Below are 19,287 nucleotides of genomic sequence, written 5' to 3' on the forward strand. Positions count from 1 at the left end.
AGAGTCGGTGTCAATTCCTCTTTGAATGTTTGGTAAAATTCTGCTGTGAATCCATCTGGTCCTGGGCTTTTCTTTGTTGGGAGCCTTCTGATAACAGCTTCAATCTCCTTTATTGTTATTGGTCTGTTCAAATTTTCTACGTCTTCACGGTTCAGTTTTGGGAGCTTGTGTGTGTCCAGAAATTTATCCATTTCCTCCAGATTTTCAAATTTGTTGGCGTATAGTTGTTTATAGTAGTCTCGAATGATTCCTTGTATTTCAGATGAATCAGTTGTAATATCGCCTTTTTCATTTCTAATTTTTGTTATTTGAGTCTTCTCTCTTCTTTTTTTTGTTAGCCATGCTAATGGTTTGTCAATTTTATTTATCTTTTCAAAAAACCAACTTTTTGATTCGTTGATCTTTTGAATTGTTTTTTGGTTTTCAATTTCATTAAGTTCTGCTCTGATCTTAATGATTTCTTTCCGTCTGCTAACTTTAGGTTTGGATTGTTCTTGTTTTTCTAGTTCTTTAAGGTGAAGTGTTAGGTTGTTCACTTGCCATCTTTCCATTCTTCTGAAGTGAGCATTTAATGCAATAAATTTTCCCCTCAATACTGCTTTTGCAGTATCCCACAGGTTTTGGTATGATGTATCATTGTTTTCATTAGTTTCAATAAACTTTTTGATTTCCTGCTTGATTTCTTCTTGGACCCATATGTCATTAAGTAGAATGCTGTTTAATTTCCATGTGTTTGTATAGTTTCCAGAGTTTTGTTTGTTATTAATTTCTAGTTTTAATCCATTGTGGTCTGAGAAGATACATGGGATAATTCCAATTTTTTTGAATTTATTGAGACTTGATTTGTGACCTAATATGTGATCTATCTTGGAGAATGATCCATGTGCTGATGAGAAGAATGAATATTCTGAGGTTGTTGGGTGGAATGTTCTGTAGATATCTGCCAATTCCAATTGGTCTAGAGTCTTGTTTAGATCTTGTGTTTCTCTACTGATTCTTTGCCTAGATGATCTGTCTAATATTGACAGTGGAGTGTTCAGGTCCCCTGCTATTATGGTATTAGTTTCTATTTCCTTCTTTAGGTCTAATAGAGTTTGTTTTATAAATCTGGCTGCTCCAACATTGGGTGCGTACATATTTATGATTGTTATGTCTTCTTGATGGATCAGTCCTTTTATCATTAAGTAGTGTCCCTCATTGTCTCTTTTTATGGTTTTTAGTTTAAAGTCTATTTTGTCAGATGTAAGCATAGCCACTCCAGCTCGTTTTTCTTTTCTGTTTGCATGGTAAATCTTTTTCCATCCTTTCACTCTTAGTCTGTGTGAATCTATATGGGTGAGGTGGGTCTCTTGTAGGCAGCATATAGTTGGGTCCTGCTTTTTGATCCAGTCAGCCAGTCTGTGTCTTTTAATTGGGGAATTTAAGCCTTTAACATTAAGAGTTGTTATTGAAAGGTGTTGATTTATTCTTAGCATTTTATTGGTTGTTTGGTTGTCTTAGGTGTCTTTTGTTCCTTGCTTTCTGATTTACTGTTTGGTTTCTTTGTTTGTTGGTTCCTTAGGTTGTAGATAGTGTTTTTGTTAGCTTGTTTTCTCTTCATGAATGCCATTTTTATTGTACTAGCGGGTTTAGATTTTTCTTAGGTTTTTATGGCAGTGGTAGTTATTTTTCAGGAACCAAACCCAGTACTCCCTTGAGGATTTCTTGTAAGGGTGGTCTTGTGGTAGTGAACTCCCGCAGTTTTTGTTTGTCTGAGAAATATACTATTTGCCCCTCATTTCGGAAGGATAGCCTTGCAGGGTAGAGTATTCTTGGCTGGCAACCTTTGTCTTTTAGTATTTTGAAAATATCATCCCATTCCTTTCTAGCTTTTAGGGTTTGTGATGAAAAGTCTGATGTTAACCTGATTGGGGCTCCCTTATAGGTGATTTGACGCTTCTCTCTTGCAGCTTTTAAGATTCTCTCTTTGTCTCTGAGTTTTGCCAATTTGACTATGACATGTCTTGGAGAAGGCCTTTTTGGGTTGAATACGTTTGGAGATCGTTGAGCTTCCTGGATCTGAAGATCTGTGATTTTTCCTATACCTGGGAAGTTTTCTGCCACTATTTTGTTGAATATGTTTTCAATGGAATCTCCATTTTCCTCCCCTTCTGGAATACCCATGACTCGGATATTTGAGCGCTTGAGGTTGTCTGATATCTCTCTCAGATTTTCTTCAATGTCCTTGATTCTTTTTTCTTTCTTTTTGTCTGCTTGTGTTATTTCAAACAGCCCATCTTCCAGTTCAGAGGTTCTCTCTTCAACTTCGACAAGCCTGCTGGTTAAACTCTCCGTTGTGTTTTTTATTTCGCTGAATAACTTCTTCAGTTCAGCAAGTTCTGCTACATTTTTTTTCAGGACATTGATTTCCTTGTATATTTCCTCTTTCAGATCCTGTATACTTTTCCTCATTTCATCATGATGTCTAGCTGACTTTTCTTGTATCTCATTCAGTTTCCTTAGAATTATCACTCGAAATTCCTTGTCAGTTATTTCAAGGGCTTCTTGTGCTATAGGATCTAGAGTATGAGATTTATTAACTTTTGGTGGTGTACTTTCTTGATTTTTTGTATTTCTGGTGTCTTTTTTTTGGTGTGTATTCATTGTGGCAGGGGGTTTCACAGTCCACCGGTTTAAGACTAATGACTAACTAGGATGTTGCTGTGGTTGCCAATTTGGTATGGCTCCCACCGTGACTGCTCAGTTGGCCTCTAGTGTCTTGTGTGTGTGGTTGCCTCGGGTCTTGGGCTTCTCCGGGGATCCACCTTTCTGGTCAGCTTGTACTTTGCTGGGCTGGTGGATCACGTACCACAGGGTGTGTGATCTCTGTTGAGCTTTCACTTTCTGTACAGGACTTCTCCCCGTTCCGTGTGCTCTGGCCCAGGCTGTTAGATCGTGCAGTGGCGACCCCACCGGGTGTGTGGTTTCTGTCGAGTCTCCGCCTCCCTGGCCGCACGTCTCCCCCCTCTGTGCACACTGTGCTGGGTTGGGGCGTGTCTTCTGCACCCCTCGCCTATCAGCTGGGCCTTCAAGACCCTGCTCAGCACCGCCTCGCCCAGGAAGTCTACCAGGTTTCTGCTAGGCACAGACGACCGGTCTCTCTGGGTGCCTTTGTAGCACTGTGTAGATCTTTCTCGGGTCTTGTTCACCTTTGTATCCCCCCGGTATAAACCGAGTCTAGTGCCCGCCTGCAGCCTGCTCTCCGGCAGGTTCAAGCGGACCTGGGAACTCTCCTACCACACTATTCCCAACCAGAAATTCGTTAGGCTTTTTTCCAAACTGGTGGTCGCAGAGATGGTATCTGCCTCCCAGTAACAGGAAGTTTACCGGGGCCGGAGTCCAGGGTGTGGTGGAGTGACAGTCGGCCCGCCCGTACTTCCTAGCCCTCCCAAAACTGGTCGGGACGCCCCACACCCCCAGCCCTGCTAGAGAACCGTGGAGAGAGTGGGAGAGGAGGTAGGCCCGCAGGGTCCGGAAAGCCCCGCGCCAGGCCAAGCAAATGGGCTCAGTGATGGCCGAGCAGGGCGGAGCTGCCCGCACCTGGGAAAATGGAGGCAGCACCGGGGTAGTGAGTGGCCTGGTGGTGCAGGCGGGGAGCCGCGTGGGCATCCACCCCCCGAACAGAGCTGTGCCAGGGATCACTCACAGTGCTGTGCCAGGTCGGGCGCTCGCTCTGTCTCTGGTTTGTTGCCTTCCGTGTTCTCGGCGCTGCCGTCTCGGGCTGTTCAGTCGCGGCGCCGCTCGGGCGCTCCCAGGAGTCTTCTTTAATGCTGGCCTGAAACCTCGAATCCTGGATAGGGCAGCTGGCCGCCTTCAGTGCGGCCCCAGCCTCCGGGATCCTGGCTGCATCCACAGCAGCCCTGGCGCCGTGTTCCCTGTTTCAAGACTCACTTTTGCAGCTAAGAATCAGTTCTTTTCCTGCTCCACACTTCAAAGCTGTTGCCTGTAAATGAGGCAGCCTCTCCTGCCGGGGGCAAAGTGGCGTTGAGCCCCCACGACCGGCCAGCAGCAGCAGTCCTCCCTTAAGAGATGGCCAGAGGAAGGTCCACAAGTTTCCCGGCTGCCTGAGGCCCAGTGGCCACCTTTTCCACCTCAGCTACTCCGCGCCAGCCGCCGCAGCCGCCGCCATCTTGAAAAACCCTTAAAATTTTTCATTATGAAAAGTCAACTAAATACAAAAGAGAGTAATGCAGAAAATGAGAGAAAAAGAAGCTATAAGCCATATAGAAAACATATAGCAAAATGACACAAGAAAGTCCCTCCTTACCAGTAATTAGTTTAAATGTAAATGGATTAAATTCTCCGATCAAAAGAGAAAGATTGGCAGAAGGATTAAAAAACATAATCCATTCAAGTTCTGATGCACTTAGGGGAAGAAAACAATGTAATTTAACTATATGCTGCCTACAGGAGACTCCCTTTATTGGTCAGAGTGGGGTGTTGTAATACCAAAGTCGAGGGTTCTGATTCCCATACTAGCCAGCCAGCAAAAAAAAATAGACTCCCTTTAGATCCAAATACATAAATAGGGTGAACATGAAAGGAAAGAAAAAGATATTCTATGCAAATAGTAATCAAAAGAGAGTAGGGGTGGCTATACTAATATCAGTCACGATAGACTTTAAATCAAAGAAGTTTACAAGAGACACAAAAGGACATTAAATATTAATATAAATACCTAGAATACATAGAGAGCTCCTAAAACTTAACAAAACAATCTGACTTAAAATGGGCAAAAGAGTTATTGCCATCTTAGCACAGTAGGTAGTATGTCAGTCTCATAAAATGCACAAAAGACTTAAATAGACATTTCTTTAAAGGTATGCAAATGGCCAGAAAGGACATAAAAAGATGTTCAACATCATTAATCATTAGATAAACACAAAGCAAAACCACAATGACTACCACCTTACATTAGGTTGGATACTATAAAAACAAAAGCAATAACAAAAACAAAAAACAAAATAGCAAGTGTGAGCAAGGATGTGGAGTCTATATCCAAAGAAGTGAAAAGCAGGGTCTCATACCCATGTTCATAGCAGCATTATTCACAATAACTAAAAGGTAAAAGCAACTCAACTGTTCATCTAAGGATGATGGATAAACAAAATACAATGGAATATTTTTCAGCCTTTAAAAGGAGTCCAAGAAGAAATTAAACAGTAAATCAAAAAATTTCTTGGACCTAATGAAAGTAAAGTCACATCATACCAAAACCTGTGGGATATAGCAAAAACAGTACTAAGAGGAAATTTTATTGCAATAAATGCTCACATCAAAAGAATAGAAAGATTTCAAATAAACAACCTAACTCTATGCCACAAAGAAGTAGGAAAACAAGAATCAAATCCCAAAATTAATAAATGGAAAGAAATAATTAAGGTAACATCAGAATTAAATGAAATAGAGACCCCCAAACTGATACAAAATATAAATGAAACAAAAAATTAATTTTTTGAGAAGATAAACAAGAGAGACAAACCATTTAGCTAGGCTAACTGAAAAAAAGAAGAGAGAAGACACAAATAACAAAAATCAGAAATGAAAAAGGAGACATTACCACTGATCTTCAGAAATACAAAGAATCATTAGAGACTAATATGAACAACTATACACTAACAAACCTGAAAACCTGGAGGAAATGAACAAATTTCTAGACACATACAAACTACCAGGACTTAAGCAAGAAGACATAAAAAACCTGAACAGACCAATAACAAGAAACAAGATTGAAACAGTAATCAGCAGTCTCCCAACAGAGAAAAGCCCAGGACTGGATGCCTTTACTGCTGAATTCTACCAAATCCATTAAAAAGGAATTAATACCAGTTCTCTTCAAACTATTCCAAAAAATTGAAACAGAGGCCAATCTCCCAAACTCATTCCATGAAGCCAGCATCACTCTGATACCAAAACCAGACAAAGACACAGCAAAGAAAGAAAACTACAGGCCAATATATCTGATGAACATTGACACAAAAATCCTCAACAAAATATTAGCAAACAGAAAGCAGCAACACTTAAAAAAATTATACACCATGATCAGATGGGATTCATCGCAGGGATGCAAGGATGGTTCATCATATGCAAGTCAATAAATGTGATACACCACATCAAAAAAATCAAGGACAAAAACCATATGATTATCTCAATAGATGCAGCAAAAGCATTTGACAAATTTTAAATCCCTTCATGGTAAAGACTCTCAGCAAATTAGGTACAGAAGGAAAATATCTCAACACAATAAAAGCCATATAAGACAAATCCACCACCAATATCATCTTGAATGGAGAAAAGCTGAAAACCTTTCCCTTAAGAACAGGAACAAGACAAACATGCTCACTCTCACCCCTCCTATTTAACATAGTATTGGAAGTACTGGCCAGAGCAATTAGGCAAGAGAAAGAAATAGAGAGCATGCAGATTGGAAAAGATGAAATCAAACTGTCCCTTTTTGCAGATGACATGATCCTATATATAGAAAAACCTAAAGACTCTACCAAAAAACTCTCAGAGCTGATAAGTGATTTCAGTAAAGTTGCAGTGTACAAAATCAACATGTAAAAATCAGGCAGTGTTTTTATACTTCAACAATGAACTAGCAGAAAAAGAAATCAAGAAAGCAAGCCCATTTACAATAGTCACCAAAAAAATAAAATACCTAGGAATCAATTTAATCAAGGAGGTGAAAGTTTGCTACAATCAGACTATTAATCACTGATGAAGGAAACTAAAGAGGACTTGAAAAGATAGAAAGACATTCCATGTTCATGGATTGGAAGAATTAACATTGTAAAAATGTCCATACATCCCAAAGCTATCTATAGGTTCAATGCAATCCCCATAAAAATACCAATGACATTCTTCACAGAAATAGGAAGGAAATACTAACACATGCTACAACATGGATGAACCTTGAGGACATTATGCAAAGTGAAATAAGCCAATTCCCAAAAGACAACTGTATGAGTGGACTTACATGAGGTATGTAGGTAGTCAAAGTTTAGGGGAAAAAGAAGTTGGAGGTAGCAAAATGGAAGTGTTGTCAGGCAACTACTTGGTCTGGTCAGAGCTGAGGTTCCCTTAGGGAAGAAAATGGAAAAGGAGAATTTAAAAGATGTATTTGGGGTCATAGGATATAGAATTTTGCACAAGAAGTTAAGATACCTATTACAAATTTAGTAAATGAAGAGATACTATGAAAGGCTTTGAGGACAGAAGTAACATGATTGGAATTTTCTTTGTAAAGATTAATAGAGCACTAAGTGTAGAATGTACTAGAATGGTGAGTGACTAAATGTAGAGGACTAATTGGGAAGCTGTTGCCATAGTTCAGATAAGAGGCAGCAAGTGTTGGCTAGGGCAGTGCCAGCCAATATGGAATAGTGAAAATACTAGAAGATTTGCTAATGTTTGATTTCTATATTCTTTATCAGTTTCCAGTAGTTGCCCCAATAAAGAAATTAAAATACAATTTTGAAAAGTGAGAGTGATCCAAGTCCAGTGAGCACGCGGGAGCCATGTCATTCACCCCTTGGGCCCTGAAAATGAAAGCGGTAGCCAAGGGCCTCAGCCCTACCCACTGCCACCATAGCACAACCAGGCTGATCATGGAGCTGGAACCAAAAGCCCCAGGGGCCCTGAGATGGGGGTCCCAGGGCCTTAGCCCCACCCCCCTTTCTCACTCCCCACCAACAACATCTTAGAGTATACTTGTAGACATGAGTGTTTCTACGGGGCGTGCAACTTATCTGCTCATGTCCTTCATCAAGTTTCTGCTTAGATTTTTCTAATTCACTTTTAAGAGTTTTTTTTTTTTTCATTAAGGACATTAATCTTTGTGTTAAATTTGTTCCTTATCAATTGACATTGAAATTAATAAATATATATATATTATTAAAAAAGAAAAGTGAGACCTTAGAATATTTAATATACAGCCATAGTTATCTCTATTGTACAACTCTGAGATGAGAAATGGTGTACTCTAGGTCATTGAAAACTACCTAAGAAGGCTGAGATATCTGTTAGATGAATGAAAATTTGGTGCTATCTTCTGGCAAATAGTAATGAAAAGCTCTCTTTAAATATCAAATCTTGGCCATTAGATCTACAAACAAATTTATACAATTAATATAAGCAAAATCATAGCAATCACCTACAAAACATATCCTTGAAAAAGATCAAGAGAGATAGGATAACACATCTAGAAAATCATTATTTTAACATATTTATAATAAAGAATGGCCACTTGATAGTTTTTCCCACATTTGTTTTGATTAAAATCTGAAATGCACAGATTTAAATACAACACACTGAACCATTTGAAACATATTTACCCCAAGACTTCTTAGTTATCTCAAGTAGATATATAAAATAGAAGCCTAGTGTTTTGGATTTCTGAGACAGTTCTGATTACAAACATACTTTCCTATTGTCTTTATTAATCTTGAAAGTGCACTATATTTTTTAATATATTTCTACTTAAGCTACATTTCTCAGACTGTTTTCTAGACACAGAAAATGCTCCAAAATTCTTTGTTAGATTACATGTCCTGATGTGGAGTTTTAAACTGCAGTTGACTTATGTGAGCCTGAAATCTGCTTGTGGTTTCATCCATATATTTGCTAAGTCCTTAATGTAGTAGGAGACAGAAGCGCTTTGACCTGGGAACAGAATAAGGAGGTGAAACAGAATAATTAAAATGCATTTTCTAGGGCCGACCCGTGGCTCACTTGGGAGAGTGTGGTGCTGATAACACCAAGGCCATGAGTTCGGATCCCTATATAGGGATGACTGGTTAGCTCACTTGGGAGAGTGTGGTGCTAACAACACCAAGTCAAGGGTTAAGATCCTCTTACCAGTCATCTTTAAAAAAAAATGCATTTTCTAAGACTGCTTTCAAAATGTTCAATCACTAGGTATAACAAAAATCATCAGTTATTGAAGAAGACATTACCAACTTAAAATAAGTATACCTTAAATATTCAACATGCACTGGGCATATGACCATGCTAGGCATGTGACCATCTGGGGAAAGGACATTCCAGGCAGAGCTGTCCAAATACAGAATGTAGGAAACACAGAAGTACCAGACACGGCTGCTGTGCTTAAAAAGCATTTAGTCTTGCTGGAGAAACAATGTATGCACACAAACCCCTAAAACAATAGTATAAATTAATATGTGCTCAAATATCAAAATACTTTTCCATATGGGCTAGCTAATTGGACAAGCCTTTTTTTAACTTATTAAACGAATGAATGACTCTTTTAATCTGTAAACCAGATCACCTTGATCATAGGTGCAGGCATTCACTGTAGTAAAAGATGCTACCTACACACTCACAAAGTAGAGTGCCTGGTACAAGAAGTAGTTAATGAAAAAAATGTTGAATAAATAGATTCATCATTGAGTTAGATTATTGGACATAGATTGTCTCTCAAGAAATCTGTGAGCTTTCTTCTATGGGTCAATGAAATCTTCTGAGCTAAATTATTTCTCTCTTAGCCTCCCGGAAACTCTCAGAGCTATACTTCATGTCAAATTGTAATGATCAGCTCACTACCATGATGCCTTGTAACAACTACTTCCTCTACTTTATTCATACGGCTTCTAGTTTGTCTTTATAACTAAACTGTCCTATTTTTTAATTATATTATATATAATAAAGAACTTCAAATCCTTCTAGAACCATGTGAAGTATAAATGCTAAATAAAAAAATTAAATTAAAAAGAGAAATGTAGGGCCAAAAAGGTGGGTGACTAAGAAAAGAATGCAATTGACTTTGTGGATATATCAAACATACTGAACAAGATGTGATATTGGACTGTCTGTGAGGAGGAAAAGAGCTTGACTCCTCTCTTTCCCTTAACATCCTACATCTAATCTTTCCGCAAAACCTGTCCATGAGACCTTCAAACTTGATTCAGAATCTGGCCACTTCTCAGTACCTAAACTTCTACCATCCTGGGCTAAGACATCATCTCTCTGCCTGTCCCGTCTTTTGTTGACCTAACCCCTAGAGTCTATTTTCTACATAGCTGCCAGAGTGACCCTCATAAAACTTAAGTCAGGGTATGTCACTTCTCTGCTCAAAACTCCCCAGTGGCTACCTTCTCCCTCAAGCAAAAAGTCATTACACTCCATGAAGCCTTTGCAATCAAGTTCCTCCCACCTATCTGCCTCCACCACAGACTTTGCTCCCCTCCCTCTTGTTACTTCAACCTCACTTACCTACTCATTGTTCCTAATATGCCAGACACAGACTCTGACTACAGGATCTTGGAACTTGGAATTCCCTTGGCCTGGGATATTCTTTTCTCAAAAACCCATATGACCTAGTCCCTCACTTCCTTCAGGTTTTTTCTGAAATGTCACTGTGAAGCCCTCTGATAACCTGTTAAAAATCTCAGCCCCATGCTTGCCACCAGAGTCACCTTCTCTGCTTTATTTTTCTCCAAAATACTTATCTCCATCTCATATCATAGATAGATGATAGATACATAGATAAAGATAAACAGCTAGATAGCTAGATGATTATCTTTTTTAAAAAATGTGCCAGGCTGGCCATCTAGCTCAGTTGGTTAATAAAGTGCTGATAACACCAAGGTCTGGGATTCAATACCTGTACCAGCCAGCTGCCAAGAAGTAAATAAACCAATAAAAATTTAAAATTTACCATCTCCCCACACTAGAATATAAACCTCAGGGAGACAGAGATTTTTAATCTATTTGGTTCACTCTCCTGCCCAGAACAGTGCCTGGATAAAATAGGTACTTAAAAAAATTATAGAAATGAATGAATTAAGACAAGAAATAGAGATGTCATTAGTTGATATAAAACATGAAGGTGCAACCAGGCTCCTCAAAACGGAACTGATGGGACATCTTTGTGGAGATATTCAGAAGAACCTTGGAAATTTGGTTCTAGGGAAGGCCATTCAGAAACAAATCAATTCAATTCACAATGGAAGTGACAATAGAGTTCTTACATTTTAGAAACTGAAGCTCTGGCATGGGAGATATGAGGAATACTTATGATACAATGAAACGTGAACAAAGGGAAATGATTAAGTGTGGAATATACTAAAAAGCCTATGTACTTAACAGGGCCTGGTTTTCCAAAGCCTTGCAGTTTCAAATATTGACCTTGCAAGGACTGGAAATTTCCCTCAGGCTATAAGTCTCTGTTGCAAGATAAGGATTGTCGCACAGCAGGTTGCTGGCTCAAAGACAGACTAGTTACTGGTTGTTTTGTAAAGATACTGAGAGATTGCTGTAAGATCACTTAATTGTCTACTGGAATGTCATCTGGCTTGTTTCACTGAAAGTTACCAGCCTATATTGTTAAACTATAACCCCACCTTTGTTCTCTTCCTGTAACTTCCTGGTCCGGAAAATAAATGCAGGAAGAGAACCCCAATTTGGCATTAGTTTCCCAAATGGAAGGGTTGGCTCTTGCTTGGGCATTGCCAGGGAGATTAACCACTTCAGGGCCTCTCACTGCTCAGTAGAGATGGGCTTTGAGTAATCCTTTGCATCTCCGTCACCCAGGGGAAGTGGGGTGACAAATCTGTGGGGGGCGAAGCAACGCAAAGCAACAATTAAGATAAATAATATTAAATTTTGTCAAAATTAGGCTATCTCTATAAGCAGTTACAGTAGTTAGTTGGTGTGGTGTTGAGAACATTTCTAAAAGATGACTCCTTTTAGCCATGGTGCATTGGGAAAGTAGTGTGTTAACCGACGAGATATTTTTTAGGTGTATAAGACACTGGTTTGCTTACGTTAAGATTAACAGTGCTGCCTTCATCGTACTTCATGTCTCTTTAGTCTAAACCTGATTTGAACTTACCCAGTTCTGCTCTATCACTTCCTCGGTTATCAGCTTAAACTTTAAGGATTTTAGTACATTAACTTCATCAGATATTTTATCAATGGGAAAGGAAAATTACTAATCCTAAACTGACATGAGACTCAATTTTGCCATTTGCTCACAGTTTTCAAATTACAGAGTTACACAGGCAGGTATTTTTCTGTTCAGTGGCAAGAAATCAAAGACAAGAGTTTAGATCTTGTTCTCTACTAACTAACCACCCCTGTGACCCTGTGCAAATTATGCTGTCAGCTTTCCAGATGCATTCTCTCCATGGAGAGATATTCACATTGAATGGGATGATATCTAAGCTACCTTTCAGCACTGATTTCTGGGATTTCATTATTCATATTCACTTTCCTAATATATATATCCATAGTAGATGAAAAATAAACTGTTTTAAAATAGAGTTGATAGTGCATCTATGCAATGATCCTCAACAAAGCTTTCCCAGGTAAAACAAGTTGAGGTTCATGACTGAATTTTTCACAATCTGTCTCTTTACCTGTTAGGATCATTACAGGGGATCCAGTTTACTTGAGGGTCTGGGATATCCTCCAAGTATGGGTAGAGAGTTTCCCTGGAGAAGTTCCAGCCGTAAATACCATCTTCTGGAGTCACAATAATATGTGCACCCTGTTAAAAATGTAGTTTAAGTAAAATATTTCTCAAATGGGAAAATAAAGACAGAACCTGCAAAAGGAACGGAGGAACTGAGTGGCTGAGTAACAACCACCTGGGCTTTCCCACCCCCCTTTTACTCTTATTCCTTTGTTTTCTATATTGTTATAATTTATTTTCTTTTCCCAAGCACTTTAATTTTCTCATCCTGCCATCATCATCTCTATATAATGTTTTCATTCTTTCATAAACATTAATATAAATTTTCAGGTCACTCACAGCTCTGCCACCTGTGGCAATTATTAACTATAAACCCAGCTCTTCCCAAAATCACCCCTCTCCCTGAACTTTGGGAGATGGCTGTGCCTGACACTGTCAGGATTGATTTATAAATCAAATTCTCTGTTTACCTCCTCCTCCGTTCCAGCCTTCCTTTCACCATACCCTGCAAGCATGATTCCTGCTCCTCAGAAGGGGGGCGAGGAGGTCACCCACTGGTTACCCGAGCTATGCCAAGCCTAGAAGCACTCCCTGAGCTAACCTGGGCACCTCTGCTATGGTCTTTTAGAAAATAGTTGTACTAAGAATGAAAAAGAACATCAGAACTCCTGATAACCTTTCCAACTTTAGTATATATAATACTATATATTGATAGATACATGTAATGTGTATGTATCCATGACTTTCATCACACTTCATATATCTTGGTTTATACCTAACCTGTGCATGTCTTATTTAAGCCATATTCATTCAAACCACACGTTTATAGTGTGTGATTAGCTTTAAACTTAACCCTTTATTCAACTCAAGGACTTACTATGCATTCACATATACCCTTCTATCTTTTAATTAAAACAAAGTACAAAGTACGCAATACACACTGGTAAGTAATTTGCAACTTAAGTTTAATTGTCTTCAGCTACAAACTTATCTTAAAACGTGCAAACTCTTGAAAGAACAAGAGTACACCAAGGCCACTCATGCTCTAAGAATAGCACCTGGTTCCTGACCCAATTATCCTCTGTTCTCCATCTGTAGCAGAAAAGAAGAACAAAATTGTTGAATTTAAAGCAAGTTCCTCAAAGGTCTATTGCTTCTTCATGATGACTGAACCGTTCTTTTCTTCACTTTGTTCTCACTGTCTGGGAAGTGTAATAGTGTCCTTGTACTAAAAATCAAGAGGAAAGTAGGATTCTAATTGTAAAACAAAGGTTCTTAGCTACCCTGAAATATATGTCATCCAAAAGTGTAATCCATCTGGACAGTGAGGTTGTCTCCTCAGACCCCATCCTTTTTCACAGAACCCAGCACACTGCAGAGATGGCAGAGATAGTACCTGCTTTGCTGCGGCCGTGATTGCTCCTTCCAAGACATCTAGATTCTGGCTCATTAATTCGAACGCCTCTTCACGAGACACTGGTGTTAGGGTGGCATTGGGCAATATCACTGCATGCTCATAAACAGCTGCAATGAAAGTATCCAGGGAGCTGGCTTTTAAGACACAGAAAGCTGAAATTGCCACATAAGCCAGCAACTGAGAAGTCATTGTTCCAAAGTCCAGTGACTGCTGCAAAACAGAGCCTGCCCTAAAATTTATAGAGAGAAAGCACAATAAATCACGTGGTTCTCAGAACTTAATACCTTAAAAATAAATTACAAAAGAAACATATGGCTTCACACCATTCTTAGACAACAAACACCCTCCCTTACTGTAGAGATTTGTGGGGATCCAGCAGGAATTGTGTGGGTATTAGTTTGCTAAGGTTGCCTAACAAAGAATCACAGACTGGGTGGTGTAAGCAACAAAAATGTATTGTCTCACAGTTCTGGAAGATAGAAGTCCCAGATGAAGTGTCAGCAGGGCTGGTTACTCCTGAGGGCTGTGAGGGGAGGGTCTGTTCCAGACTTCTCTCCTTGGCTTGTAGACGGCCGTCTTCTCCCTCCTCTTCAGACAATGTTCTCCCTGGTTGTGCGTCTGTGTCCAAATTTCCCCTTTTGATAAGAACACCAGTCATTAAATTTAGTGTCCACCCTACTCCAGTATGACCTCATCTTAACTAATTAGATCTCCATTATGACCTGATCTTAACTAATTAGCTCTGAAACGAGCCCATTTCCAAATAAAGTCACATATTGAGGTACTGGTGGTTAGGACTTCAACATATGAATTTATGGAATTCATATGTTAGAACTTCAACATATAGCAGTACATGTAATTTGAAGAATAAGTAGCTTTACAATTTTGAAATTATTATTACTATCATCATGTAAACATTTGAGCTCCACACTTTCACTGACTTTAGTTTCCTCAAAATAAGGAAGCCAGGATAAAGAGGAATACAAATGAGTTACTCATTATCTATTGCAATATAACGAATTATCCCAAAATTTAGTGGCTCCAAAAAGCAAACATACATTATCTCACATATTCTGTGAGTCAGGAATCTAGAGGCAACTTAGCTGGGTGCCTCTGGCCCAGGGTCTCTTTCAAAGGCTGCAACTGAGCTGCTACCAGGGCTACAGTTATCGCAAGTCTTGACTCAAGGAGGATTCATTTCCAAGCTCCAGACTCCTTCACATGACTGATGGCAGGCCTCAGGACCTCCTTACCTGCTACCCAGAGACTGGCGTTCCTAGCATCACCACAGGGGAGCTCATATGGTATCTGGATTCTCTCTGAGCCAGGGAGCAAGAGAACCCCCCCAAGATGGAAGCGACATTCTCTTTGTAATCTAATCTGGAAAGTGACACCTCATAGCTTTTGTTGTATTCTACCCATTAAAAGCATAGTCAGTAGTAGGTCCAGCCCACACTCCACGGGCGGGGATTACACAAGGGCATTAATGAAGCAGGAATCATCGAGGACTGCCTTAGAGGCTGCTTACAACAGAGGCAATGAGAGGGAAGTATAAAGAGCGAGAGGAAGTATGAAGAACAGCTAGAGACAGGCTGGCCGGTTAGCTCAGTGGGTTAGAGCGTGGTGTTATAACACCAAGATCAAAGGTTCGGATCCCCTTAACAGCCAGCCAATAACGAAAACAATAGCGATCCCCTTAACAGCCAGCCAGTAACGAAAACAATAGCTAAAGATGGAGTGAAAGAAAAATAATATAAAATGGAGAAAGAGCTTATAGGTTTTGATATGGAATAAGTAGGCAAATTTTGTTTCAGTTGTGAATAAGTATAATATTTACAGAATTAGTGTTTATGATTAGCTATTTTATTTTTAGGTATATTTGATTTTGAATGGTGTTTTTATAATTCAATTTGCAAATGAGCATGTCTGGGCTTTTTTACTTCAGTGATAGTAATAAATTTATTCTGGGATTACCAAAATAACCTAGAGGTGGCGGTTGCCCGGACCTCCTGAGTAAACACCAGCTCCCTCGGGCTGCTTGCTGGCCCTGAGGGACATTCCACGCCGAGTGGGTGGGGAAACTGCATGCCTTGCAAGTTCTAATTGTTACATAACACTTTCTAAAAGGAAGCTCTGACATAGAAGTTAAAACTGGAATGAATTCCTAAGGGGTTAGAAAATCACTTCTTTAACCTTCCTAGGTTGGAAATATTATATAAGAACCTCCCACTGAGTTTTCAAGTGCAACTTGTAAAGAGCTTGGCAGTCGTCTATCACATCCTCACAAGAAGAAAAAAACAATTGAACAATTAAAAATCAACAACTTTTCTTAGATGCGTCAGAGAATTGAGTCACAGGACAAACTGCTGCCCCCCAGATTGGAGAGACAGGCAAATACGGAGGACAAAAGCTTACCGGGAGCAGAGTCCACTCACTGCTGGAGCCAGTACCAGTAGGATCACTTAAACTGATTGATGAGTGGCTGGAGGCTCAGTGTAGACAACCTGGAGAGTTAAAACTCTAGGGGGAGGAGCGGAGCCCTCCCACTTTTGTGCTTTTTATTGCCAGGAGCGCTACCAGTTTCCCAGGGCAAATGGACAAAAATCAGGGCAAAAATCCCCCTCGTGCTTCTTGCAGGGAGAGGTGAAATACACTCATTTTGAAATATGCCCAGAGCATTCAATTCTATTCCTTTTTTTTTTTTTTAAAAAAAGCCTGTCCTCAAGAGATATCAGAGCCTAACCTCCCTTCCGGAAAGCTCCTTCTGCGGCGCCTGTCATCTTTGACGTGGGGGGAGGGGAAAATCCCAGCTCTAGTTTAGGCTTGTCCCAATTTAGGGTGGGAGAAAAGGGTGGATAAAAAAGGCTGAGAAGCACTTGTCAAGGTCACAGCGCAGGAGTACAGGCTCACTAAACGCCTGAGACTAAAGAATAGGACTATATAACTCTTTCCCTCCCCCTACATTACCACGACATGAATCTGGCACGCCTGGATTACCTTGCACATACCAGCCATGAGCGAGTGTAGAGACGAAATATTGCAGCTCTGGCCGTGCAGTATCATCAGTTGGCTCTAGAGCTAGGAGGCACCAACAGCTCTACCACAGTCCCTGAGCTGGGTCTCCTGATCCCTAATGCCACGTCACCTTTGATAAGCTACCTGCAGCCTGCCAAGTTCCACAAACTAAACCCTTCTGCTCGTAGACAGTAGAGACTGAGGAATTGTACCTAGCAACATGACTTTGAATGTAGAAAAAAGCCTGAAGTAATACCTCCAGACCCCTCCAACCCAACCTGCATGGATGGAGCAGATTTCATCTTGACAGGAAAATGTGACATCCCACTGCCTACGGTAGGGACAAGACCCACAATAGTCTGAACTTTGCTGACAGAGCAGTGATGACACAAATACAGGCGTTTTCCCCAAAAGGAACTTGGGAGCATGTCCTGCCTGGCTCAAGCAGACAGAACCAGAAACAAGGGGAAAGGAGGGGAAAACAAGGACTGAGTGGGCTGGGCACAGCCTCTCACCCTTCCCTTGGTGAGCTCTGAAGAGCCTTGTGCACACATATGTGTATCTGTGTGTGCACACGTGAGGGTGTGATAAAAGATTACTTGGCTCACTTGGGAGAGCGTGGTGCTGACAACACCAAGTCAAGGGTTAAGATCTCCTTACCAGTCATCTTTTAAAAAGAAAAATAAAAAAGATTACAAATTTGAATCTGTGTTACTACTAAATACTGTATATATATGCCTTTAGATTATATTTAATGGTTTCAACACCATGTCAATTCTATTATTGACATTAATCTAGCTGATAAAGTTGTTTACATTGTAAAAATATATTATTTTTGCCATAGGACTTAACAAAAGTATTTTCTCACTTATAATGTAGCCCCTATACGTTACCATGTGTCCTTAACTGGCACTCATGAATTTTTTTTTTTTTCTCACTGTGAGTTGATCTCTGCTGTATCAGAAATACTAATTGAAGCCATAATAGAGGCTTCTCTCTCCAAAGAAAGAGTTTAGATAAGGAAGACACAGCTGTGTGAGCAGAGTCTAGCAGAGATCCTCATTCATAGATCATATATGTAAAATCAGAAGTGGGGTGGGGGGAGGAGAGGCAAGAGGTCAAAGATAATAAAAAGCATGGGGTTTGAAAAGATGAGGGGTTGAACAACTTTAAAGGGGCAGCTCATTTGTTTTGTCATGTAGAATAAGAGCTGAGAAATGACCATATGGCTTGCTTTTGAAGTTCGTTCTAATAGAGAGAGGGGACAGAGGTTGGCTTACATAAGAGTGCATGAGGTGAGAGGTTGCAACATTGCCAGGGCCACCAGGGTGCATAACACAGCCTCCAAACAACTGTCTAGGGAGAGAAAGAAAGAAGACTAGCAGGAACCAATACTAGGCAATAAAGAGGGGCTCTGCCCACTTCCCACACAGAGAAATCCAGGGCACAGGTACAATTCTAGGATCTGAGTGTCATAACCCCTGGAAAAGAATCCAGGAAAAATGGGTGTGGGGAGACTAAAGGCATTTTCTGCTGCCCCAAATGTCTCTGCATTCTGGTATGGGCTTGAATTATACTGGGTGGGAGTAAACATCTAGGAAAAATCTAGAAATGCAGTTGTCATTATTTTTGTGGAGATAAGAGGTGTCTCCAAACTCGGCGATCCTCAACTCACCCCCCCCCCCCTGATCCCAGAGAACCCACCTGCGCTCATGAGTGTCTCTTCCCAGAGTTAATCAGTGACCAGTCAGAAAAAGTACTCCGAGAGCCAGGCAAATGGACCAAAGGTAGCTGGGTGAAAGGTGACAGGGCAGCCCTTTCTAAGGAAACACCCACCCTAACACAGATTGCAACAAATCTCTGAGTACTGCAAGGTGGCTTAACCAGGATTGGGTAGGTTTTAGGGTAGAATAATTTCAGAAAGAAACGAGGTGTGATCTAAAGGAGAAAATTCTTTTTTATTTTCATTCCAAGTATCAAACTTCCATACAAATAGACTGCAAGAGTCAAATAGGTTATGATAAGGAGATAATGTAATAATTTTAATTAGCTAAAAAGTTATTCACAATTACTTTACCGACCGGCTGCCCCCCTAAAAAACATAATTACTGAAGAAGATGCCCTTGTGCTCTGACTTCCTGTATCATAATTGACTGGAATCAAATACTTTCTGCATATTCAAGTTCTCCCTATATTTACAAATGAAGTATATTAGTTATTAGGGTCCTCCAGAGAAACAGAACCAATGGCATATATATATATGTACACATATACATATATAATATATATTATAAGATCACACAATTATGGAGGCTGAGAAATCCTACAATCTGCCATCTGCAAGCTATAGATGCAGGAAAGCCAGTGAGGTAATTCGAAG

The 19,287-nt window shown here is 40.1% G+C and overlaps 1 protein-coding gene and 1 long non-coding RNA gene across 3 annotated transcripts in view; one reads left to right on the top strand and one right to left on the bottom strand.

The window, feature by feature from the left end:
* LOC134378032 (pantetheinase-like) overlaps positions 1-16,845 on the bottom strand; it is a 34,919-nt gene extending 18,074 nt beyond the window's left edge. The window contains exons 1-4 of the mRNA XM_063096945.1: positions 16,308-16,845; positions 14,358-14,527; positions 13,872-14,121; positions 12,420-12,550 (exon numbers count right to left, since the gene is read on the bottom strand). Of these exons, the coding sequence (XP_062953015.1) occupies positions 12,420-12,550; positions 13,872-14,081 (341 nt within the window). The 5' untranslated portion in view covers positions 14,082-14,121; positions 14,358-14,527; positions 16,308-16,845. The remainder of the gene's footprint in view (positions 1-12,419; positions 12,551-13,871; positions 14,122-14,357; positions 14,528-16,307) is intronic.
* The window catches only part of LOC134378034 (uncharacterized), a 34,777-nt gene that overhangs the window by 12,033 nt on the left and 3,457 nt on the right, over positions 1-19,287 (top strand). The gene's annotated exons all lie outside the window — the stretch shown is intronic.

The sequence above is a fragment of the Cynocephalus volans genome, chromosome 5 (assembly GCF_027409185.1).
Source record: "Cynocephalus volans isolate mCynVol1 chromosome 5, mCynVol1.pri, whole genome shotgun sequence".
NCBI lineage: Eukaryota > Metazoa > Chordata > Mammalia > Dermoptera > Cynocephalidae > Cynocephalus > Cynocephalus volans.